This window comes from Alligator mississippiensis, chromosome 2, assembly GCF_030867095.1.
Source record: "Alligator mississippiensis isolate rAllMis1 chromosome 2, rAllMis1, whole genome shotgun sequence".
NCBI classification, from domain to species: domain Eukaryota; kingdom Metazoa; phylum Chordata; order Crocodylia; family Alligatoridae; genus Alligator; species Alligator mississippiensis.
The window spans coordinates 289384855-289411097 of record NC_081825.1 but is presented as its reverse complement, the minus strand read 5'-3'; the positions used below and the strand labels follow the sequence as shown (position 1 = coordinate 289411097).

At 50.1% G+C, this 26243-nt stretch overlaps 1 protein-coding gene across 2 annotated transcripts in view; it reads left to right on the top strand.

The window, feature by feature from the left end:
* The window catches only part of LOC102575423 (protein AHNAK2), a 67766-nt gene extending 41860 nt beyond the window's left edge, over positions 1–25906 (top strand). For both annotated transcript variants that reach the window (XM_059723294.1, XM_059723295.1), the window contains exon 7: positions 309–25906. In XM_059723294.1, the coding sequence (XP_059579277.1) occupies positions 309–24851 (24543 nt within the window). In that variant the 3' untranslated portion in view covers positions 24852–25906. The remainder of the gene's footprint in view (positions 1–308) is intronic.
* The last annotated feature ends 337 nt before the right edge of the window (positions 25907–26243 follow it).

The following is a 26243-nucleotide window of genomic DNA, read 5'->3' as shown; positions in this document are numbered from 1 at the left end:
AGGCCAGAACTTGGTTATAATTCTCCATCTGCTTAAAATGCATCTTACTTATGTACTTGTAAATTAAGGACTCCCTTAAATATATACATTTGGATTTTCCACTGAACAAAAGCTAAAACATGCTATATGGAATCTAAAGTTTGATCTTTATATGCATTTAAAGTATTCATAGAATAATTTCATGCCATGTAACTTTTAACTTAATTTTCAGCTTGTTTTTTCTCTAAGGGGAGACAAATTTTAAACAAAAAAGACCAAAATTGTATTTATTTCTTAGAAACATTCACTAGAATTGCCTTCTTCTTTAGGGAAAAGAACAAAGGGAATATATTCCTGAAGAAACAATGCAAATTTCAGAAAAGACAATCTCAGAAGAAGACCAAGAAAAGTTAATTGTAAAACAAAGAGTGGGAAGAACAAAGCGACCCAAAAAAGAGAGACTGTCGTGGCCAAAATTCCAGTCAATTAAAAATAAAAAGATCTTGGGGCACAGAAGATCTCATAGTACATCAGATGCATATGAGCACACCCTACAGGATATTTCCCCAACAAGCACTGATACCGAGTCTCAATTTCAACAAGAAAAAATCCAAAAAAAAGGAAGCCAAAAGAAACTGAAGTTCCCTAACATTGGATTCAAGATGCATAAAACAAAAACAGACATTGAAGACAAGCAGAGATCAGAAATAAAAAGTGTGATACATCCTGGAAAGGATAAAAAACAGAGAGAAGATATCAGCATGGAGACACCAGAAATATTAACCGTTGAGTACACTACTTCTCCGCTTGAAATACAAACAGGTGAAATACATGGCAGCATCAAAAAAGACATGGAAAATGGTTTACCGATCCATACAAAAAAATGCCCTGAAGTTGAAATTAGCATCAGAAAACAAAAAGGCCAGAAAGCAACATCAAAGCACATTGATATACAACAAGAAGTACCTGTTATAAAAACACAGATAGAAAAAACAATTTCAGAAACACCAAGCAAACAAATACCTCAGGCTTTACCAAGAACACGAAAGAAGAAACAAAAAGGTTCTTCTGAACAAATACAAATTCAAAAACCAACCAAAATAGAACTACAACCTGAAGGAGCAGGCCTAATACAAAGAGAGATTAAAGGCCATACACCTCCGAGTTCAATTCACGTAAAGGGACTAGAAATAGGAATAGCAAAGACAGAACAAAGCAAAACACCACAAGAAGCAGATTCAAAAGAAAGGCAGGCGGAGGATGAGACTCAAATATCAAAACAACAAAAAGCAAAGGTTGGATTAGCAATTCCAAAAGGGAAAGGACCAGAAAGTGAAATCACTTTAATAAAATTAGAAACTGACATTCCAAAGACAACACAGAAAACTGAAGAGGTTGGAATAAAAATGGAAGCAACAAAAAATGAAGTAAAATCAGATATCATGGAACTAATGCCGGAAGACTCAGCATGGAAAATGCAAATGCCATCCCTGAAAATGACCCAAAAACCTGAAATGGACCTTAAAGTCACGAAGGCAGACATCAGCATCCCATCAACGGAGATTTCAGTGAAAAAGTCACAAATGGCATCTAAATTCCCACCTGATGAAGATAAAATTATACATCTTGAAAGTGAGGTAAAAATAATAGAAAAAGATACAGAAGGAAAAGAGAGCAAATTCAAAATGCCAAAGCTCAGATTACCTACATTTACTTGGTCTACTACAAAAGATACAAGTGCAGAAGTAGCTGGTGAGGCACAACTCAAAACAGCACACATGTCTATACCAACAGCTAGAGCAGAAGGAGACATAACACTGAAAGGAACTGACATACAGGCTCCAAGTCTGGACCTCGACATTGGGCAAGTGCAGGTCACTGTGTCGAAGGAAGAGCCAGAACTTTCACTGCCAAAGACCCAGGCTCAAATGAAAAAGGAAGATTTAGCAGTAAAAGCCCTAGAGCTGGAAGCCAGCACTGAGATAACTACAGGAAAAACTGAGGGAAAAAGCATGAAAATCCATAAGAAGAAAGTAAAGATGCCAAAAATGGGATTTCCCAAACCGGATATAAAAGCACCAAACGTAGACGTCACCCTACCCACCTGCATGGTCAGTATTCCCCAAGTGGACATGAAACAAGGACCAGTGGCCATTGAAGTTGACATCACTGAGCCGGATGAAAAAGCTCCAGATCTCGGGGAAAGCACGGACATAAAGGGAATACAAAGAGACTCAAAAGTAAAGCTGGAGGGTGAAGGTGAAATCAAAGCAGGTGACAAAGAGACCAAAGTCAAGGACAGCAAGTTCAAAATGCCCAAATTCGGCATGCCTTCCTTTGGCTGGTCCAGCTCCAAAGAGGCCCGGGTGGGAGCAGCTGATGTGCAGGTGAGCCTTACCGGGCCCCAGGTGACCTTGCCAGCAGCCACCGTGGAAGGAGAGGTCAGCGTGCCTGCCGCTGAGATCCAGGCTCCCGGTGTGGACCTCGACATTGGGGTGTCTGCCAGCAAAGAGGGGGAGAAGGGGAAAATGAAGATGCCAAGCGAAACGCTTCCCAAGGTGAAGATGCCACACGTGCAGGTCAGCCTGCCAAAGGCTGAGGCTGATGTTTCACTTCCCGACACCCAAGCTGAAATGAAAGGGGGAGACTTAGCAGTGAAGGTCCCAGCTGCAGAAGGCAGCATCGACATCCCTGCAGGCAAAGCCGAGGGCACGGGAATGAAAATGCACATGCCAAAAGTCAAGATGCCTAGTATCGGATTCTCCAAACCCGACATCAAAGCGCCCAAACTAGACGTGGACGTCACCTTACCCAAAGTAGACGTCACCCTGCCCACCTGTGAGGTCAGCCTTCCCCAAGGGGACCTGAAGACGAGCCCTGTGGACGGCGATATCAGCATCACTGCGCCAGATGTGAAGGCTCCTGCACTGGAAGGCAGCCTGGATGTGAAGACGCCCAAGATTGGTGCCGAAGCACCATCTGCCCAGATTGCATTCGGTGGTGCCGAGCTGGACACTGGAGGCATGAAAGAGAAGATTAAGATGCCAAAATTTGACAAGCCAAAGTTTGGAGTTTCCCTCCCCAAAGTTCACATGCCAGAAGGCAAGATCAGCCTGCCTATGGTGGAAGGGGACCTTCCCCAGACCAAAGTGACAGCTGAGGGGGCGGTCATGTCGCTGGAGACCCCTGAGGTCCAGGTAAAAGCAGAGGTGCCAGACACCGAAGCCGACGTCTCCAGCTGCAAAGTGCAAATGCCATCCCTGAAAATGCCCCAAATGCCAAAAGCTGACATTAAAGGCCCGAAGATGGACGTCAGCCTGTCATCGGTGGAGGTCAGTCTGCCAAAAGTCGATGTGGAGGTTGGAGGGCTGGAAGTTGCTGCTGGGAAGATGGAGGTCGAAGGTGAAATGAAAATGGGTAAGAAAGAGGCCAAAGGCAAAGACAGCAAGTTCAAAATGCCCAAATTCAGCATGCCTTCCTTTGGCTGGTCCAGCTCCAAAGAGGCCCGGGTGGGAGCAGCCGATGTGGAGGTGAGCCTCACGGGGCCCCAGGTGACCTTGCTGACAGCCAGCGTGGAAGGAGAGGTCAGCGCGCCTGCCGCTGAGATCCAGGCTCCCGGTGTGGACCTCGACATTGGGGTGTCTGCCAGCGAAGAGGGGGAGAAGGGGAAAATGAAGATGCAAAGTGTGACGCTTCCCAAGGTGAAGATGCCACACGTGCAGGTCAGCCTACCTAAGGGCGAGGCTGATGTTTCACTTCCCGACACCCAAGCTGAAATGCCTAGTATGGGATTCTCCAAACCCGACATCAAAGTGCCCAAACTCGACGTGGATGTCACCTTACCCAAAGTTGACATCACCCTGCCCACCTGCGAGGTCAGCCTTCCCCAAGCGGACCTGAAGGCAGGCCCTGTGGCCGGGGACATCAGCATCACTGAACTGGATGTGAAGGCTCCTGCGCTGGAAGGCAGCCTGGATGTGAAGACACCCCAGATTGATGCCGAAGCGCCATCTGCCCAGATTGCATTGGGCGGTGCCGAGCTGGACACTGGGGGCCTGAAAGGGAAGATTAAGAAGCCTAAATTTGACAAGCCAAAGTTTGGAGTTTCCCTCCCCAAAGGGCCTGTGCCAGCAGGCAAGATAAGCCTGCCTATGGTGGAAGGGGACCTTCCTCAGGCCAAAGCGACAGCAGAGGGGGCGGTCATGTCACTGGAGACCCCCAAGGTCCAGGTAAAAGCAGAGGTGCCCGACACCGAAGCCGACATCTCCAGCTGGAAAGTGCAAATGCCATCCCTGAAAATGCCCAAAATGCCAAAAGCTGAACTCAAAGGCCCGAAGATGGACGTCAGCCTGCCATCTGTGGACGTCAGTCTGCCAAAAGTCGAAGTGGAGGTTGGAGGACTGGAAGTTGCTGCTGGGAAGATGGAGGTCGAAGGTGAAATCAAAGGGGGCGAGAAAGAGGCCAAAGGCAAAGATAGCAAGTTCAAAATGCCCAAATTTGGCATGCCTTCCTTTGGGTGGTCCAGCTCCAAAGAGGCCCGGGTGGGAGCAGCCGATGCGGAGGTGAGCCTTACCGGGCCCCACGTGACCATACCGGCAGCCAGTGTGGAAGGAGAGGTCAGCGCGCCTGCCGCTGAGATCCAGGCTCCCGGTGTGGACCTTGAAATTGGGGTGTCTGCCATCAAAGAGGGGGAGAAGGGGAAAATGAAGATGCCAAGCGTGATGCTTCCCAAGGTGAAGATGCCAGACATGCAGGTCAGCCTGCCAAAGGCTGAGGCTGATGTTTCACTTCCCGACACCCAAGCTGAAATGAAAGGGGGAGACTTAGCATTGAAGGTCCCAGCTGCAGAGGGCAGCATCGACATCCCTGCAAGCAAAGCCGAGGGCACGGAGATGAAAATGCACATGCCAAAAGTCAAGATGCCTAGTATGGGATTCTCGAAACCTGACATCAAAGTGCCCAAACTCGACGTGGACGTCACCTTCCCCAAACTCGACGTCACCCTGCCCACCTCCGAGGTCAGCCTTCCCCAAGCAGACCTGAAGGCAGGACCTGTGGACGGAGATATAAGCATCACAACGCCGGACGTGAAGGCTCCTGCACTGGAAGGCAGCCTGGATGTGAAGACACCCCAGATTCATGCCAAAGCACCACCTGCCCAGATTGCATTGGGCGGTGCTGAGCTGGACACCGGCGGCTTGAAAGAGAAGATTAAGAAGCCAAAATTTGACAAGCCAAAGTTTGGAGTTTCCCTCCCCAAAGGGCACGTGCCAGAAGGCAAGATCAGCCTGCCTGTGGTGGAAGGGGACCTTCCCCAGGCCAAAGTGACAGCTGAGGGGGTGGTTATGTCACTGGAGACTCCCGAGGTCCAGGTGAAAGCAGAGGTGCCAGACACCGAAGCTGACATCTCCAGCTGGAAAGTTCAAATGCCATCCCTGAAAATGCCCCAAATGCCAAAAGCTGACATCAAAGGCCAGAAGATGGATGTCAGCCTGCCATCGGTGGATGTCAGCCAGCCAAAAGTCGATGTGGAGGTTGGAGGGATGGAAGTTGCTGCTGGGAAGATGGAGGTCGAAGGTGCAATCAAAGCGAGCGAAAAAGAGGCCAAAGGCAAAGACAGCAAGTTCAAAATGCCCAAATTCGGCATGCCTTCATTTGGCTGGTCCAGCTCCAAAGAGGCCCGGGTAGGAGCAGCCGATGTGGAGGTAAGCGTCACCGGGCCCCAGGTGACCTTGCCGGCAGCCAGCATGGAAGGAGAGGTCAGCGCGCTTGCCGCTGAGATCCAGGCTCCCAGTGTGGACCTCGACATTGGGGTGTTTGCCAGCAAAGAGGGGGAGAAGGGGAAAATGAAGATGCCAAGCGTGACGCTTCCCAAGGTGAAGATGCCGCATGTGCAGGTCAGCCTGCCGAAGACTGAGGCTGATGTTTCACTTCCCGACACCCAAGCTGAAATGAAAGGGGGAGACTTAGCAGTGAAGGTCCCAGCTCCAGAGGGCAGCATCGACATGCCTGCAGGCAAAGCTGAGGGCACAGGAATGAAAATGCACATGCCAAAAGTCAAGATGCCTAGTATGGGATTCTCCAAACCTGACATCAAAGCACCCAAACTAGACGTGGACATCACCTTACCCAAAATAGACGTCACCCTGCCCACCTGTGAGGTCAGCCTTCCCGAAGCAGACCTGAAGGCGGGCCCTGTGGACGGTGATATGAGCATCACTGCACCGGATGTGAAGGCTCCTGCACTGGAAGGCAGCCTGGATGTGAAGACGCCCCAGATTGATGCCGAAGCGCTATCTGCCCAAATAGCAGTGGGTGGCACTGAGCTGGACACAGGAGGCCTGAAAGAGAAGATTAAGATGCCAAAATTTGACAAGCCAAAGTTTGGAGTTTCCCTCCCCAAAGTGCAGATGCCAGAAGACAAGATCAGCCTGCCTATGGTGGAAGGGGACTTTCCCCAGGCCAAAGTAACAGCCGAGGGGGCGGTCATGTCGCTGGAGACCCCCGAGGTCCAGGTGAAACCCAAAGTGCCAGACACCGAAGTCGACGGCTCCAGCTGGAAAGTGCAAATGCCATCCCTGAAAATGCCCCAAATGCCAAAAGCTGACATCAAAGGCCTGAAGATGGATGTCAGCCTGCCATCGGTTGACGTCAGTCTGCCAAACGTCGATGTGGAGGTTGGAGGGCTGGAAGTTGCTGCTGGGAAGATGGAGGTCGAAGGTGAAATCAAAGCAGGCAAGAAAGAGACCAAAGGCAAGGACAGCAAGTTCAAAATGCCCAAATTCGGCATGCCTTCCTTTGGCTGGTCCAGCTCCAAAGAGGCCCGGGTGGGAGCAGCCGATGTGGAGGTGAGCCTCACCGGGCCCCAGGTGACCTTGGCAGCAGCCAGCGTGGAAGGAGAGGTCAGCACGCCTGCTGCTGAGATCCAGGCTCCCAGTGTGGACCTCGACATTGCCAGCAAAGAGGGGGAGAAGGGGAAAATGAAGATGCCAAGCGTGACGCTTCCCAAGGTGAAGATGCCACACGTGGAGGTCAGCCTCCCTAAGTCCGAGGCTGATGTTTCACTTCCCGACACCCAAGCTGAGATGAAAGGCGGAGACTTAGCAGTGAAGGTCTCAGCTGCAGAAGGCAGGATCGACATGCCTGCAGTTAAAGCCGAGGGCACAGGGATAAAAATGCACATGCCAAAAGCCAAGATGCCTAGTATGGGATTCTCCAAACCTGACATCAAAGCGCCCAAACTCGACGTGGATGTCACCTTACCTAAAGTCGACATCACCCTGCCCAAATGCGAGGTCAGCCTTCCAAAAGCAGACCTGAAGGCGAGCCCTGTGGACGGTGATATGAGCATCACTGCACCGGATGTGAAGGCTCCTGCACTGGAAGGCAGCCTGGATGTGAAGACGCCCCAGATTGATGCCGAAGCGCCGTCTGCCCAAATTGCGTTGGGTGGTGCTGAGCTGGACACTGGGGGCCTGAAAGGAAAGATTAAGAAGCAAAAACTTGACAAGCCAAAGTTTGGAGTTTCCCTCCCCAAAGGGCCTATGCCAGAAGGCAAGATCAGCCTGCCTACGGTGGAAGGGGACCTTCCCCAGGCCAAAGTGACAGCTGAGGGGGCGGTCGTTTCACTGGAGACCCCCGAGGTCCAGGTGAAAGCTGAGGTGCCAGACACCGAAACCGACGTCTCCAGCTGGAAAGTGCAAATGCCATCCCTGAAAATGCCCAAAATGCCAAAAGCTGACATCAAAGGCCCGAAGATGGACGTCAGCCTGCCATCGGGGGACGTCAGTCTGCCAAAAGTCGATGTGGAGGTTGGAGGGCTGGAAGTTGCTGCTGGGAAGATGGAGGTAGAAAGTGAAATCAAAGGGGGTGAGAAAGAGGCCAAAGGCAAAGACAGCAAGTTCAAAATGCCCAAATTCGGCATGCCTTCCTTTGGGTGGTCCAGCTCCAAAGAGGCCCGGGTGGGAGCAGCCGATGTGGAGGTGAGCCTCACTGGGCCCCAGGTGACCTTGCCAGCAGCCAGTGTGGAAGGAGAGGTCAGCGCGCCTCCCATTGAGATCCAGGCTCCTGGTGTGGACCTCGACATTGGGGTGTCTGCCAGCAAAGAGGAGGAGAAGGGGAAAATGAAGATGCCAAGCGTGACGCTTTCCAAGGTGAAGATGCCACATGTGCAGGTCAGCCTGCCGAAGGCCGAGGCTGATGTTTCAGTTCCTGACACCCAAGCTGAAATGAAAGGCGGAGACTTGGCAGTGAAGGTCCCAGCTGCAGAGGGCAGCATCGACATGCCTGAAGGCAAAGCCAAGGGAACGAGAATGAAAATCCACATGCCAGAAGTCAAGATGCCTAGTATGGGATTCTCCAAACCTGACATCAAAGCGCCCAAACTCGACATGGACATCACCTTCCCCAAAGTCGACATCACCCTGCCCTCCTGTGAGGTCAGCCTTCCCCAAGCAGACCTGGAGGCGAGCCCTGTGGTCGGCAACATCAGCATCACCACGCCAGATGTGAAGGCTCCTGCACTGGAAGGCAGCCTGGATGTGAAGACACCCCAGATTCATGCCGAAGCACCATCTGCCCAGATTGCAGTGGGCGGTGCCGCGCTGGACACCGGCAGCTTGAAAGGGAAGATTAAGAAGCCAAAATTTGACAAACCTAAGTTTGGAGTTTCCCTTCCTAAAGAGCACATGCCAGAAGGCAAGATCAGCCTGCCTATGGTGGAAGGGGATCTTCCCCAGGCCAAAGTGACAGCCGAGGGGGCGGTCGTGTCACTGGAGACCCCAGCGGTCCAGGTGAAAGCCAAAGTGCCAGACACCGAAGCCAACATCTCCAGCTGGAATGTGGAAATGCCATCCCTGAAAATGCCCAAAATGCCAAAAGCTGACCTCAAAGACCCGAAGATGGATGTCAGCCTGCCACCGGAGGATGTCAGTTTGCCAAAAGTCGACATGGAGGTTGGAGGGCTGGAAGTTGCTGCTGGGAAGATGGACGTCGAAGGTGAATTTAAAGCAGGCGAGAAAGAGGCCAAAGGCAAAGACAGCAAGTTCAAAATGCCCAAATTCGGCATGCCTTCCTTTGGGTGGTCCAGCTCCAAAGAGGCCCGGGTGGGAGCAGCCAATGTGGAGGTGAGCCTCACCGGGCCCCAGGTGACCTTGCCGACATCCAGCGTGGAAGAAGAGGTCAGCGCGCCTGCCGCTGAGATCCAGGCTCCCAGTGTGGACCTCAACATTGGGGTGTCTGCCAGCAAAGAGGGGGAGAAGGCGAAAATGAAGATGCCAAGCATGACGCTTCCCAAGGTGAAGATGCCACACGTGCAGGTCACCCTACCTACGGCCAAGGCTGATGTTTCACTTCCCGACACCCAAGCTGATATCAAAGGCGGAGACTTAGCAGTCAAGATCTCAACTGCAGAAGGCAGGATCGACATGCCTGCAGTTAAAGCCGAGGGCACAGGGATAAAAATGCACATGCCAAAAGTCAAGATGCCTAGTATGGGATTCTCCAAACCTGACATCAAAGCGCCCAAACTCGACGTGGATGTCACCTTACCCAAAGCCGAAGTTACCCTGCCCAAATGCGAGGTCAGCCTTCCCGAAGCAGACCTGAAGGCGGGCCCTGTGGACGGTGATATGAGCATCACTGCATCAGATGTGAAGGCTCCTGCACTGGAAGGCAGCCTGGATGTGAAGACGCCCCAGATTGATGCCGAAGCGCCATCTGCCCAGATTGCATTGGGCGGTGCTGAGCTGGACACTGGGGGCCTGAAAGGGAAGATTAAGAAGCAAAAACTTGACAAGCCAAAGTTTGGAGTTTCCCTCCCCAAAGGGCCTATGCCAGAAGGCAAGATCAGCCTGCCTACGGTGGAAGGGGACCTTCCCCAGGCCAAAGTGACAGCTGAGGGGGCGGTCGTGTCACTGGAGACCCCCGAGGTCCAAGTGAAAGCTGAGGTTCCAGACACTGAAGCTGACGTCTCCAGCTGGAAAGTGCAAATGCCATCCCTAAAAATGCCCCAAATGCCAAAAGCTGACATCAAAGGCCCGAAGATGGACGTCAGCCTGCCATCGGTGGACGTCAGTCTGCCAAAAGTCGATGTGGAGGTTGGAGGGCTGGAAGTTGCTGCTGGGAAGATGGAGGTAGAAAGTGAAATCAAAGGGGGTGAGAAAGAGACTAAAGGCAAAGACAGCAAGTTCAAAATGCCCAAATTCGGCATGCCTTCCTTTGGCTGGTCCAGCTCCAAAGAGGCCCGGGTGGGAGCAGTCGATGTGGAGGTGAGTGTCACCGGGACCCAGGTGACCTTGCCAGCAGCCAGCGTGGAAGGAGAGGCCAGTACGCCTCCCGCTGAGATCCAGGTTCCGGGTGTGGACCTCGACATTGGGGTGTCTGCCAGCAAAGAGGGGGAGAAGGGGAAAATGAAGATGCCAAGCGTGACGCTTCCCAAGGTGAAGATGCCACACATGCAGGTCAGCCTGCCGAAGGCCGAGGCTGATGTTTCACTTCCCGACACCCAAGCTGAAATGAGAGGGGGAGACTTAGCAGTGAAGGTCCCAGCTGCAGAGGGCAGCATCGACATGCCTGCAGTCAAAGCCGAGGGAACGGGAATGAAAATCCACATGCCAAAAGTCAAGATGCCTAGTATTGGATTCTCCAAACCTGACATCAAAGCGCCCAAACTCGACATGGACGTCACCTTCCCCAAAGTCGACGTCACCCTGCCCTCCTGTGAGGTCAGCCTTCCCCAAGCGGACCTGAAGGCAGGCCCTGTGGTCTGCGACATCAGCATCACCACGCCAGATGTGAAGGCTCCTGCACTGGAAGGCAGCCTGGATGTGAAGACACCCCAGATTGATGCCGAAGCACCATCTGCCCAGATTGCAGTGGGCGGTGCCGCGCTGGACACCGGCGGCTTGAAAGGGAAGATTAAGAAGCCAAAATTTGACATACCAAAGAGTGGAGTTTCCCTCCACAAAGAACACATGCCAGAAGGCAAGATCAGCCTGCCTGTGGTGGAAGGGGATCTTCCCCAGGCCAAAGTGACAGCTGAGGGGGCAGTCGTGTCACTGGATACCCCGAAGGTCCAGGTGAAAGCAAAAGTGCCAGACACCGAAGCCGACATCTCCAGCTGGAAAGTGGAAATGCCATCCCTGAAAATGCCCCAAATGCCAAAAGCTGACCTCAAAGACCCGAAGATGGATGTCAGCCTGCCACTGGAGGATGTCAGTTTGCCAAAAGTCGACGTGGAGGTTGGAGGGCTGGAAGTTGCTGCTGGGAAGATGGAGGTCGAAGGTGAAATCATTGGGGGCGAGAAAGAGGCCAAAGGCAAAGACAGCAAGTTCAAAATGCCCAAATTCGGCATGCCTTCCTTTGGGTGGTCCAGCTCCAAAGAGGCCCGGGTGGGAGTAGCCAATGTGGAGGTGAGCCTCACCGGGCCCCAGGTGACCTTGCCGGCAGCCAGCGTGGAAGGAGAGGTCAGCACTTCTGCCGCTGAGATCCATGCTCCCAGTGTGGACCTCGACATTGCCATCAAAGAGGGGGAGAAGGGGAAAATGAAGATGCCAAGCGTGACGCTTCCCAAGGTGAAGATGCCACACATGCAGGTCAGCCTGCCGAAGGCCGAGGCTGATGTTACAATTCCCGACACCCAAGCTGAAATGAAAGGCGGAGACATAGCAGTGAAGTTCCCAGCTGCAGAAGGCAGCATCGACATGCCTGCAGGCAAAGCCAAGGGAACAGGAATAGAAATCCACATGCCAAAAGTCAAGATGCCTAGTATGGGATTCTCCAAACCCGACGTCAAAGCGCCCAAACTCGATGTGGATGTCACCTTACCCAAAGTCGACGTCTCCCTGCCCACCTGTGAGGTCAGCCTTCCCCAAGCGGACCTGAAGGCAGGCCCTGTGGTCGGCGACATAAGCATCACCACGCCAGATGTGAAGGTTCCTGCACTGGAAGGCAGCCTGGATGTTAAGACGCCCCAGATTGATGCTGAAGCGCCATCTGCCCAGATTGCAGTGGGTGGTGTTGACCTGGACACCGGGGGCCTGAAAGGCAAGATTAAGATGGCAAAATTTGACAAGCCAAAGTTTGGAGTTTCCCTCCACAAAGGGCACGTGAAAGAAGGCAAGATCAGCCTGTCTATGGTGGAAGGGGACCTTCCCCAGGCCAAAGTGACAGCCGAGGTCGCGGTCGTGTCGCTGGAGACCCCTCATGTCCAGGTGAAAGCCGAGGTGCCAGACACCGAAGCCGATGTCTCCAGTTGGAAACTGCAAATGCCATCCCTGAAAATGCCCCAAATACCAAAAGCTGACCTCAAAGGCCCTAAGATGGACATTAGCCTGCCTTCGGTGGATGTCAGTATGCCAAAAGTCGATGTGGAGGTTGGTGGGCTGGAAGTTGCTGCTGGGAAGATGGAGGTCGAAGGTGAAATCAATGCAGGGGAGAAAGAGACCAAAGGCAAAGACAGCAAGTTCAAAATGCCCAAATTCGGCATGCCTTCCTTTGGCTGGTCCAGCTCCAAAGAGGCCCGGGTGGGAGCAGCTGATGTGCAGGTGAGCCTCACCGGGCCCCAAGTGACCTTGCCAGCAGCCAGCGTGGAAGGAGAGGTCAGCGTGCCTGCCGCTGAGATCCAGGCTCCAGGTGTGGACCTCGACATTGGGGTGTCTGCCAGAAAAGATGGGGAGAAGGGGAAAATGAAGATGCCAAGCGTGACGCTTCCCAAGGTGAAAATGCCACACGTGCAGGTCAGCCTGCCGAAGGCCGAGGCTGATGTTTCACTTTCTGACACCCAAGGTGAAATGAGAGGAAGAGACTTAGCAGTGAAGGTCCCAGCTGCACAGGGCAGAATTGACATGCCTGTAGGCAAAGCAGAGGGAGCGGGAATGAAAATCCACATGCCAAAAGTCAAGATGCCTAGTATGGGATTCTCTAAACCCGACATCAAAGCACCCGAACTCGACGTGGATGTCACCTTACCCAAAGTCCAAATCACCCTGCCCACCTGTGAGGTCAGCCTTCCCCAAGCGGACCTGAAGGCAGGCCCTGTGGATGGTGATATCAGCATCACCACACCGGATGTGAAGGCTCCTCCACTCGAAGGCAGCCTGGATGTGAAGATGCCCCAGATTGATGCCGAAGCGCCATCTGCCCAGATTGCATTGGGCGGTGCCGAGCTGGACACTGGGGGCCTGACAGAGAATATTAAGATGCCAAAATTTGACAAGCCAAAGTTTGGAGTTTCTGTCCCCAAAAAGCCTGTGCCAGAAGGCAAGATCAGCCTGCCTATGGTGGAAGGGGACCTTTCCCAGGCCAAAGTGACAGCCGAGGGGGCGGTCATGTCACTGGAGACCCCCGAGGTCCAGGTGAAAGTGGAGGTTCCAGACACCGAAGCCGACGTCTCCAGCTGCAAAGTGCAAATGCCATCCCTGAAAATGCCCAAAATGCCAAAAGCTGAACTCAAAGGCCCAAAGATGGACGTCAGCCTGCCATCGGGGGACGTTAGTCTGCCAAAAGTGGATGTAGAGTTTGGAGGGCTGGAAGTTGCTGCTGGGAAGATGGAGGTCGAAGGTGAAATCAAAGTGGGCGAGAAAGAGGCCAAAGGCAAAGACAGCAAGTTCAAAATGCCCAAATTCGGCATGCCTTCCTTTGGGTGGTCCAGCTCCAAAGAGGCCCGGGTGGGAGCAGCCGATGTGGAGGTGAGCCTCACGGGGCCCCAGGTGACCTTGCCGGAAGCCAGCGTGGAAGGAGAGGCCAGTACGCCTCACGCTGAGATCCAGGCTCCGGGTGTGGACCTCGACATTGCCACCAAAGAGGGGGAGAAGGGGAAAATGAAGGTGCCAAGAGTGACGCTTCCCAAGGTGAAGATGCCACCTGTGCAGGTCAGCCTGCCGAAGGCTGAGGCTGATGTTTCACTTCCCGACACCCAAGCTGAAATGAAAGGGGGAGACTTAGAGGTTAAGGTCCCAGCTCCAGAGGGCAGCATTGACATGCCTGCTGGCAAAGCTGAGGGCATGGGAATGAAAATGCACATGCCAAAAGTCAAGATGCCTAGTATGGGATTCTCAAAACCTGACATCAAAGCGCCCAAACTCGACGTGGACGTCACCTTCCCCAAACTCGACGTCACCCTGCCCACCTCCGAGGTCAGCCTTCCCCAAGCAGACCTGAAGGCAGGACCTGTGGACGGAGATATAAGCATCACAACGCCAGACGTGAAGGCTCCTGCACTGGAAGGCAGCCTGGATGTGAAGACACCCCAGATTCATGCCAAAGCACCACCTGCCCAGATTGCATTGGGCGGTGCTGAGCTGGACACCGGCGGCATGAAAGAGAAGATTAAGAAGCCAAAATTTGACAAGCCAAAGTTGGGAGTTTCCCTCCCCAAAGGGCACGTGCCAGAAGGCAAGATCAGCCTGCCTATGGTGGAAGGGGACCTTCCCCAGGCCAAAGTGACAGCTGAGGGGGCGGTTATGTCACTGGAGACTCCCGAGGTCCAGGTGAAAGCAGAGGTGCCAGACACCGAAGCTGACATCTCCAGCTGGAAAGTTCAAATCCCATCCCTGAAAATGCCCCAAATGCCAAAAGCTGACATCAAAGGCCGGAAGATGGATGTCAGCCTGCCATCGGTGGACGTCAGCCAGCCAAAAGTCGATGTGGAGGTTGGAGGGATGGAAGTTGCTGCTGGGAAGATGGAGGTCGAAGGTGCAATCAAAGCGAGCGAAAAAGAGGCCAAAGGCAAAGACAGCAAGTTCAAAATGCCCAAATTCGGCATGCCTTCATTTGGCTGGTCCAGCTCCAAAGAGGCCTGGGTAGGAGCAGCCGATGTGGAGGTAAGCGTCACCGGGCCCCAGGTGACCTTGCCGGCAGCCAGCATGGAAGGAGAGGTCAGCGTGCCTGCCGCTGAGATCCGGGCTCCCAGTGTGGACCTCGACATTGGGGTGTTTGCCAGCAAAGAAGGGGAGAAGGGGAAAATGAAGATGCCAAGCGTGACGCTTCCCAAGGTGAAGATGCCACACGTGCAGGTCAGCCTGCCGAAGACTGAGGCTGATGTTTCATTTCCCGACACCCAAGCTGAAATGAAAGGGGGAGACTTAGCAGTGAAGGTCCCAGCTCCAGAGGGCAGCATCGACATGCCTGCAGGCAAAGCTGAGGGCACGGGAATGAAAATGCACATGCCAAAAGTCAAGATGCCTAGTATGGGATTCTCCAAACCTGACATCAAAGCACCCAAACTAGACGTGGACATCACCTTACCCAAAATAGACGTCACCCTGCCCACCTGTGAGGTCAGCCTTCCCGAAGCAGACCTGAAGGCGGGCCCTGTGGACGGTGATATGAGCATCACTGCACCGGATGTGAAGGCTCCTGCACTGGAAGGCAGCCTGGATGTGAAGACGCCCCAGATTGATGCCGAAGCGCTATCTGCCCAAATTGCAGTGGGTGGCACTGAGCTGGACACAGGAGGCCTGAAAGAGAAGATTAAGATGCCAAAATTTGACAAGCCAAAGTTTGGAGTTTCCCTCCCCAAAGTGCACATGCCAGAAGACAAGATCAGCCTGCCTATGGTGGAAGGGGACTTTCCCCAGGCCAAAGTAACAGCCGAGGGGGCGGTCATGTCGCTGGAGACCCCCGAGGTCCAGGTGAAACCCAAAGTGCCAGACACCGAAGTCGACGGCTCCAGCTGGAAAGTGCAAATGCCATCCCTGAAAATGCCCCAAATGCCAAAAGCTGACATCAAAGGCCTGAAGATGGATGTCAGCCTGCCATCGGTGGACGTCAGTCTGCCAAACGTCGATGTGGAGGTTGGAGGGCTGGAAGTTGCTGCTGGGAAGATGGAGGTCGAAGGTGAAATCAAAGCAGGCAAGAAAGAGACCAAAGGCAAGGACAGCAAGTTCAAAATGCCCAAATTCGGCATGCCTTCCTTTGGCTGGTCCAGCTCCAAAGAGGCCCGGGTGGGAGCAGCCGATGTGGAGGTGAGCCTCACCGGGCCCCAGGTGACCTTGGCAGCAGCCAGCGTGGAAGGAGAGGTCAGCGCGCCTGCTGCTGAGATCCAGGCTCCCGGTGTGGACCTCGACATTGCAAGCAAAGAAGGGGGGAAGGGGAAAATGAAGATGCCAAGCATGATGCTTCCCAAGGTGAAGATGCCACACGTGCAGATCAGCCTGCCGAAGGCCGAGGCTGACGTTTCAATTCTCGACACCCAAGCTGAAATGAGAGGGGGAGACATAGCAGTGAAGGTCCCAGCTGCAGAAGGCAGCATCGACATGCCTGCAGGCAAAGCCAAGGGAACGGGAATGAAAATGCACATGCCAAAAGTCAAGATGCCTAGTATGGGATTCTCCAAACCCGACGTCAAAGCGCCCAAACTCGACGTGGACGTCACCTTACCCAAAGTCGACGTCACCCTGCCCACCTGTGAAGTCAGCCTTCCCCAAGCGGACCTGAAGGCAGGCCCTGTGGTCGGCGACATCAGCATCACCTCGCCAGATGTGAAGGCTCCTGCACTGGAAGGCAGCCTGGATTTGAAGACGCCCCAGATTGATGCCAAAGCGCCATCTGCCCAGATTGCATTGGGCGGTGCTGAGCTGGACACCGGTGGCTTGAAAGGGATAATTAGGAAGCCAAAATTTGACAAGCCAAAGTTTGGAGTTTCCCTCCCCAAAGGGCCTATGCCAGAAGGCAAGATCAGCCTGCCTACGGTGGAAGGGGACCTTCCCCAGGCCAAAGTGACAGCTGAGGGGATGGTCGTGTCGCTGGAGACCCCCGAGGTCCAGGTAAAAGCAGAGGTTCCAGACACTGAAGCCGACGTCTCCAGCTGGAAAGTGCAAATGCCATCCCTGAAAATGCCCAAAATGCCTAAATCTGACATCAAAGGCCCGAAGATGGACGTCAGCCTGCCATCGGTGGACGTCAGTCTGCCAAAAATCGATGTGGGGGTTGGAGGGCTTGAAGTTGCTGCTGGGAAGATGGACGTCGAAGGTGAAGTTAAAGCAGGCGAGAAAGAGGCCAAAGGCAAAGACAGCAAGTTCAAAATGCCCAAATTCGGCATACCTTCCTTTGGGTGGTCCAGCTCCAAAGAGGCCCAGGTGGGAGCAGCCCTTGTGGAGGTAAGCGTCACCGGGCCCCAGGTGACCTTGCCAGCAGCCAGCGTGGAAGGAGACGTTAGCGCGCCTGCCGCTGAGATTCAGGCTCCCGTTGTGGACCTCGACATTGGGGTGTCTGCCAGCAAAGAGGGGGAGAAGGGGAAAATGAAGATGCCAAGCGTGACGCTTCCCAAGGTGAAGATGCCACACGTGCAGGTCAGCCTGCCGAAGGCTGAGGCTGATGTTTCACTTCCCGACACCCAAGCTGAAATGAAAGAGGGAGACTTAGCAGTGAAGGTCCCAGCTGCAGAAGGCAGCATCGACATCCCTGCAGGCAAAGCTGAGGGCATGGGAATGAAAATGCGCGTGCCAAAAGTCAAGATGCCTAGTATGGGATTCTCCAAACCCGACATCAAAGCGCCCAAACTCGACGTGGACGTCACCTTACCCAAAGTCGATGTCACCCTGCCTACCTGTGAGGTCAGCCTTCCCCAAGCGGACCTGAAGGCGGGCCCTGTGCACGGCGATATCAGCATCACCACGCCAGATGTGAAGGCTCCTGCACTGGAAGGCAGCCTGGATGTGAAGACGCCCCTGATTGATGCCAAAGCGCCATCTGCCCAGATTGCATTGGGTGGTGTCGAGCTGGACACTGGGGGCCTGAAAGGGAAGATTAAGAAGCAAAAACTTGACAAGCCAAAGTTTGGAGTCTCCCTCCCCAAAGGGCCTATGCCAGAAGGCAAGATCAGCCTGCCTACGGTGGAAGGGGACCTTCCCCAGGCCAAAGTGACAGCCGAGGGGGCGGTCATTTCACTGGAGACCCCCGAGGTCCAGGTGAAAGCCGAGATGCCAGACACCGAAGCCGACATCTCCAGCTGGAAAGTGCAAATGCCATCCCTGAAAATGCCCAAAATGCCAAAAGCTGAACTCAAAGGCCCGAAGATGGATGTCAACCTACCAAAGGTTGAGGTGGAGGTTGAAAGGTTGGAAGTTGCTGCTGGGAAGATGGAGGTCGAAGGTGAAATCAAAGTGGGCAAGAAGGAGGCCAAAGGCAAAGACAGCAAGTTCAAAATGCCCAAATTCGGCATGCCTTCCTTTGGCTGGTCCAGCTCCAAAGAGGCCCAGATTGGAGCAGCCGATGTGGAGGTGAGCCTCACCGGGCCCCAGGTGACCTTGCCGACAGCCAGCGTGGAAGGAGAGGTCAGTGCACCTGCCGCTGAGATCCAGGCTCCCGGTGTGGACCTCGACATTGGGGTGTCTGCCAGCAAAGAGGGGGAGAAGGTGAAAATGAAGATGCCAAGCGTGACGCTTCCCAAGGTGAAGATGCCACATGTGCAGGTCAGCCCGCCCAAGGCCGAGGCTGATGTTTCACTTCCCGACACCCAAGCTGAAATGAGAGGGGGAGACTTAGCAGTGAAGGTCCCAGCTCCAGAGGGCAGCATCGACATGCCTGCAGGGAAAGCCGAGGGTACAGGGATGAAAATACACATGCCAAAAGTCAAGATGCCTAGTATTGGATTCTCCAAACCCGACATCAAAGCACCCAAACTAGACGTGGACATCACCTTCCCCAAAGTCGACGTCACCCTTCCCACCTGTGAGGTCAGCCTTCCCCAAGCGGACCTGAAGGTGGACCCCTTGGATGGTGATATCAGCATCACCATGCCAGATGTGAAGGCTCCTGCACTGGAAGAGAGCTTGGATGTGAAGATGCCCCATACTGATGCCGAAGCACCATCTGCCCAGATTGCATTGGGCGGTGCCGAGCTGGACACTGGGGGCCTGAAAGGGAAGATTAAGAAGCCTAAATTTGACAAGCCAAAGTTTAGAGTTTCCCTCCCCAAAGGGAATGTGCCAGAAGGCAAGATCAACCTACCTATGGTGGAAGGGGATCTTCCCCAGGCCAAAGTGACAGCCGAGGGGGCGGTCCTGTCACTGGAGACCCCCGATGTCCAGGTGAAAGCCGAGCTTCCAGACACTGAAACCGACATCTCCAGCTGGAAAGTGCAAATGCCATCCCTGAAAATGCCCCAAATGCCAAAAGCTGACATTAAAGGCCCGAAGATGGACGTCAGCCTTCCATCGGTGGACATCTGTCTGCCAAAAGTCGATGTGGAGGTTGGTGGGCTGGAAGTTGCTGCTGGGAAGATGGAGGTTGAAGGTGAAATCAAAGCGGGTCAGAAAGAGGCCAAAGGCAAAGACAGCAAGTTCAAAATGCCCAAATTTGGCATGCCTTCTTTTGGCTGGTCCAGCTCCAAAGAGGCCCGGGTGGGAGCAGCCGATGTGGAGGTGAGCCTCACCGGGCCCCAAGTGACCTTGCCAGCAGCCAGCGTGGAAGGAGAGGCCAGCGCGCTTGCCGCTGAGATCCAGGCTCCTGGTATGGACCTTGACATTGGGGTGTCTGCCAGCAAAGAGGGGGAGAAGGGGAAAATGAAGATGCCTCATTTTAGAATGCCTAAGGTATCACTTTCAAAAATTTCCAAAATGCCAGGGAGTCATCCCAAATTAGAAGAAGAGATTTCTGAATCTAAAGTGGATCCTGATATAATTGTGGAAGGAGAGCCAATCCTGATTTCGAGTGCAGGAAGCAGTGCTGATGTTCCTGATGTGAAAGGAGATCTTGGCGGTGTTAATATTAATTTACCTAAATTTAGGATTCCTAGTTTGGGCTTTTCTAAGCTTGATATTAGTTCCCTAAAGTCGGACCAGGAATCCAGTTTACCAAGTGTTGATGTTATGCTTACTAAGTATCAAGTGAGTGTTGAAGTCCCTGAGATCAAATCTGACACTGCCATTAGTGACGTAACGCTTTCTCAGGGTGAAACTCAAGTTGCAGCAACACAAAGTTCTGGTGAGCTGAAGAATGCAGAAGTGGATGCTGATATTTCTGTGGATGATACAGATGTTAATGTTGAAGGTTTGGAAGGGAAGGTTAAAAAACCCAAGTTTCATAAACCTAAAATTGGTTTTTCTCTGAGTCAGGGTAAAGTCGGGAAGACAGATCTCAACTTAACTGAAACAGAGACCGAGACTCCTGTAGCAAAGTTGGCAGCTGATGTCACCAGCATATCAATTGATACTCCATCTTTTGATATTAAATCTAAAGTATCTAGTTCAGAAATTGAAGTGTCAGACTTAATATTGCCAATGCCAATGCTCAAAATGCCTCATAAGCCTAAAGCTGAAGGGAAAGCACCAAGTGTGGACATCAGTCTCCCATTAGATGATGTTAAAATGTCAAAGGCAGAGATGGACATTCATGGACCAGATTTGGAAAGTAAAGCAGTAAAGGGAGAGAGTGAAGTTAAATTAGAAGAAAAAGACCCTGAAGGCAAGGAAAGCAAGTTCAAAATGCCCAAATTTAAACTGCCCTCTTTCAGTTGGTCACCAAAGAAAGAAGCCATTGTTCAATCTGATATTGAAGGAACCCTGGAGGGGCGTATCTTGACCTCACCATCCGGAGAAACAGAATCATTTGAAATAATACAAACTGCCCCTGAAAGTCAGGGACTAAGTGTGGAACTGGATAGTGAGGTATCTTTAGGAAAGGATGGTGAAAAGGGCAAAATGAAAAAGCCTCAGTTTATCATGCCAAAGATCTCACTTCCTAAGATGAAGGGTCACAAAGTCAAAATAGACACTGATACTAGTGGCTCAACACTAGAAACAGAAGGAGATGGTTTGCTACAGATGTCAGGGAAAGGAAGCAGTGGAGATAAAGCCGGAGTAGGCATAAAAATGCCAAAAGTTAAGATCCCTACTTTGGAATTTTCCAAACCAGAAATCAAAGCCACCAGACAGGACCTGGACATCAGCTCCCCTAAAACTGATGTTGCAGTTCCTACTTGTGATGTAAGCCTTCAAGAAGCTGACCTGAAATTGAGGTCTACTGACGATGGTATCGGCCTGTCAGCCTCCGATATCAAAATTCCAACAGCAAAAGGCTCCATACAGGTGAAGGGTCCAGAAACAGGATTTGCAGGACCATCAGCTGGTATTGGTGAGGGTGGAGTAGAAATAAAAGTTGAAGACCTTGAAGGGAAGACCAAAATGACCAAATTGCAAAAGCCAAAGTTTGGCATTTCACATTCTAAAGGGAAAGTGATGGAGGCTGAATCGGGAGCTGAGGTTCCTCACCTGAAAGTGATGACTGATATTACTGAAATTGCTGTGGAAGCACCAACTTTAGAAGTTAAGTCTGTCATCCCTGGTGCAGAAACAGAAGCTGCAAGCTATAAAATCAAAATGCATCAAATGTCTGAAACTGAGTTTAAAGCAGCAAAGGTTGACGTTAGGCTTCCATCAGTTGATGTTTCTATTCCCAAGGCCGAGATTCAAGATTCTGATATGGCAGTAAAGCCTGAAGGAGAAATCAAACCTGGAGATGCAGATGGAGATGAGAAAGAAGGGCATTTCAAACTGCCAAAATTTAAACTACCATCATTTAATTGGTCACCAAAGAAGGAAACAACTGTTAAAGCTGATTCAGAAGCACTGGAAGAATGTGAAATTACTGTAGCTCCAGGCAAAATAGACCCCAAGCTAACAGTAATTCCAGCTGAGGATCAGGGTTCTAGTGTAGATCCTGATATTAAAGTATCAACTGGAAAAGAAGAACAAAAAAGTCAAATGAAAAAGCCTCAGTTTGCCATGCCTAAAATATCACTCTCTAAAATAAAGGTTCCGAAATCTCAGGTTAATCTGCCAAAAGGGGAAGCTGATAGAGATGACTCAGTACAGATACCCGATATAGAAAGCAGTCGTAGCGAAAGCATGGACGAGGGGACACAAATAAGCATAAAACCATCAAAAGTGAAAATCCCTACTTTAGAATTTTCCAAACCAGAGATCAAACCCCCGAAAGTAGACATAGATGTTAGCTTATCAAAGGCTGACACCACTCTTCCTGCACTTGATGCGGGCGTCTATCAAGCTGACCTGATATTAGGGTCTGGCAGTGAAGATATCAGTCTGAAAACAGATATTAAGCTTCCTGAAAAAGAAGCATCCATTAAGCTGAAGAGTCCAGAATCTGATGTTGAAGGACCGTCAGCTGTGGATGGAGCAGAGGCGAAAGTGGAAGATCTTGAAGGGAAAATTAAAATGCCTGGATTCCAGAAGCCGAAGTTTGGAATCTCCCTTACAAAAGGGAAAGGGCCTGAGATGGAGATCAGTTTACCCAAAATGGAAGCTGAGGTTCCTCAGCTTAAATTGACAACAGATATTACTGATCTTGCAATGGACACTTCAGTACCAAAAGTTAAATCTGATGTTTCTGGTGAAGGACTAGAGGCTTCAGCTGAAAAAATCAAAACGGGTCCATTGCCTGCAGCTGACATTAAGGCTCCAAAGGTGGACATTAGTCTCCCATCGGTTTCTGACTCAACGGCAGAGGTGGCAATTCTAAGCCCCGAGGGGAAAGATATAAAAATGGAAGGAGAACATGAAACAAAGTCTGGAGAAATTCAGACTGGAGAACATCAGGGCTGGTTTAAAATGCCCAAATTCAGAATGCCAACATTTGGTCGTTCATCTTCAAAGGAAAAAAAAAGTGACGTTGACTTTGAAGGAAGTCTGGAAAAGGCTCAAATAAGTGTTCCTTCTGTGGAAATACAAGGTGAAATAAGTGCTCCTGAAAATGCAAACTTGTTGCCACAGGTAGATGCTGAATCTGCTGCTGGAAAAGCTGTTTTGGAAAGCACAATGAAATCTGTTCAAGAAGAGATTCCAAAATTGGGAGTTTCAGTACCCAAAATAAAGAGTTCTGATGTCAGTTTGTCAAAGTTTGAAGCAGATGTTTCACTAACTGCAGAAAAATCAGGCATTGACATGAGTTTTCCAAAAACTGAAACTTATGCTGATGTAGTTAAGCGCAGTGCTGACGGACAAAAATTACAAGTTCACGTGCCAAAAACTGCAGGTCCTCAGGTAGAACTCACAGCATCAGAAATTAGTGCTTCGAAAACCATTACGCTTCCCAGATACGATCTGACCCTTCAAGAACACAAAGCCAAATCAGAGTGTGTAGAGGTCCCGTCAGCAGAATGTCACATTGAAGTGAAGAGTCCAGACACAGGAGTCAGAGCAGCACCGGGTGAAATTACCGTGGATGGAACACAAGGGAAATCAGACTTTGCTTTTCCAAAGGCAGAACTGGACATTCAAGGCCTAACTACGTCAGTTAAAACTGAAAAGGGAAAGGGTGAGATCAAATCTGCAGGAAAGGACGTCCAAGGAAAAGAAAGTAAATTCAAAATCCCCAAATTCAGTGTACCTTCACTTGGGTGGTCTGCAACAAAGGAAACAGGAGATGTTTCACTGCCTGAAACTGAAATAGGTATAGCAGAAATCCAGTTTCAAAAAGAGGAAGGATCCATTGATCTGAAAGGTCCAAAGACAGAACTTAAGGAACCATCAACCAGAATGTCAGTGGACAGTACAGACCAACAACGTGAGCCAGAGATCAATGTTAAAATTCCCAAATTGAGAATACCAAGTTTCACTTACAGTGCACTCCCTCCTGAAGTTGATGTTTCAACATCCAAAATGACAATAGATGCCAAAGGAGCTGCTGTTGACACTGAAGCACAAATACTAGAAGTGGGAAGTGCAGTCCCTCCAGAAATACTAGAGGCTGTAGGTGGGACTATACAAAGGTCAACAGCCATCTTTCCACCATCAACTGAGCTTGATATTAAAACAACACAGGTAGAAATGATGTTGCCTGCCGCAGAGTTTTGTATTCCAAAAGCAGCACTAGACAGTCCAAGGTCGCATGTAGAGAGCAAACAAATAAAGACTGAGGGTGATGTTGAATCTGGACGTATTGACATTGAAAAACATGAAACTTACTCCACTCAGATAGTGAAAGAATCTGAGATTCTTCCATCAGAAATTAAAACTGCTGCTTTTGGCTTTTCACTTCTCAAAGCGAAGATTCCTGAATCGCAGATTAACTTAGATATACCGGTCAAACAGCAGTCATATACAGAATATAAAAGTGCTGAGTTTGAGAGTGAAGTTCACCAAGTTAAACAGTCTGATGACAGTTCAGGAACAGCAATGGAAAGGACTGATACTGCTGAGCATGAATTACTTGATAAGCCACAGTGCGAGACTGAAGTATCTGGTATGGCAGTGTCTGTCAACGTTAGTTTGCCAGAACTGAAAAGCTTTGCGGTTGAAGTACAGCCTTCCAGCAAATTGGAAGAAGGTCCTCTTGATAAGCAACCAGAAGAAGTAACTGTATCTCCTCTTTCTAAAGACAGTGAAGTAGCTGAAGTACCAGAAGATGAAAAAAAAGATATGAAGGATCAAAAAGAAAAACCTGATAGTAAAAGATCTCCTGGAAGATTCAAGTTTTGGCTTCCAAGCATTGGATTTTCTTCCTCTGTTGATGACACAAGCTTGGATTCCAAAACCGAAGTAAAAAAACCAGAAGAAACACAACCTGCTGATACATCAACGTCAGATACTGACTCTTCGAAGCAGACTGAAAAAACCGGATGGTTTAGATTCCCCAAACTAGGTTTTACATCTCCATCAAAAAAGGCCAAGATGGTTGACAAGGAAGAGACAAATCTAAAAGAAAGGAAAAGTTCAGATGAAGAAAGTCCCTCAGAGACTCATGATACATTTTTTGATGCAAAAGAAAGCTTATCGCCTAAAGAAGCAACAACAAAAAGTGAAGACAACGAAACAGGGACCTCATCAGATGTTCAAGATTCTGGTGCTATAGTTACATCTTCAGCAAGAACAGAACTAATATTGTTGGAAGAGGAAAGAGCTAGTCAATAAAATATTCCTAAAGATGAAACCAAATGAGGATTTCTTTTCTTGACTGAAACACATATTGGAAATTTGGAAGCAGACTGTATTAGAAAAAAAGACACGCAGAAATATGTTACCTTCTCCAAGAGTTTTCAACGAACTGAAAATGGAACTGAAATGTATCGAGTCTAAAGAATATTCTTCACTACAGTTGCATTTCCAAGTACATAAATGTGTCATATAGTAGCTCCTGTTAAAGATATTTGTTTCTAGGATTTGCTCCAGAAGAAACAACGACTAAGGAAAATGAGGTGTTCATAGTTAATTAATAAAGTTCAGTCACAATTCTCTTGATCATGCAAAATAAACCATCGAATGGAGCAAAGACACTAAAAAGACTGATTCATTCTAGATGTCTAAAACATGCCAATTATGTTTAGGCTGTAGATTATTTGCCGAAAAGAGTATGAAGCTACTGCTACGAGGACTTGAAACATATTTACCTGTTTCGATTGTATTTTAAAATGTATTTCCATCCTGAAATTGCTTTTTTAAATATATTTTCTTTATGTCAGATAGAATTATATGTGTATTCCACGGTCATTTTAAAATGTAGAACAAACAGAAATAATAGCTAGGGCAATACTTTTTTCCTTTTTTTTTTTTTTTTGGTTAATAGGGTGGTTACTGTTTAGTCTTAAAAGCCAAAAAAAACTGTTGTGAAAAGCTATATAGTTGATTTGTATCAAAATGCTAAAATAAAGGATGGCAACTGAGGAGAGTAACAAAAATTGGGGGTAATAAGGTTCATGATGTATATACAAATATACCAAATGAGTTAATGCACAGAATGAAGCATATGATCTATAGCACTTCAGTGGAATCACTCCAAAGCTTTTCTAGAAAAATAAGATGTATATAGTTATATACTTTTTTGTTTATATTAAAGCCTCTCTCAAGTGCACAACCAAACAAAAAGGTACATACCTGATAGCATTCACTGTACATGTATTATTACAATGTCAAATATATTCGCAATTCACAGTAAATTCACTGTATGGATAATAAATGCGGTAACATTATTGTTGTGATCAGTCTTTTTTTCTGGAAACTGCAGTGCAGAGTATTTCAGACATTGCTTACAGACCTAAGGAAAGGTTGGGGTAAGTGTAATTCTCTGCTGAACCTGGTCATATATGCTCTGGGAGTCGGGGGGGCGCTTTATTTAAAGTGCCTGGAGCGTCTCATGTATCAGTGTCCCTGGGCTTAGAAATCGCAGCAGGGTTGCTTTAAATAAAGTTCAGTGAGCTTTAGTTCAAGCTCCCCTGCCACCATTTTTCACTGCAGGGACGCTGATACATGAGATGCTGGAGTCTGCTGAAACGTGGTTATTACCACACTCTAGCAAACCGAATTAAT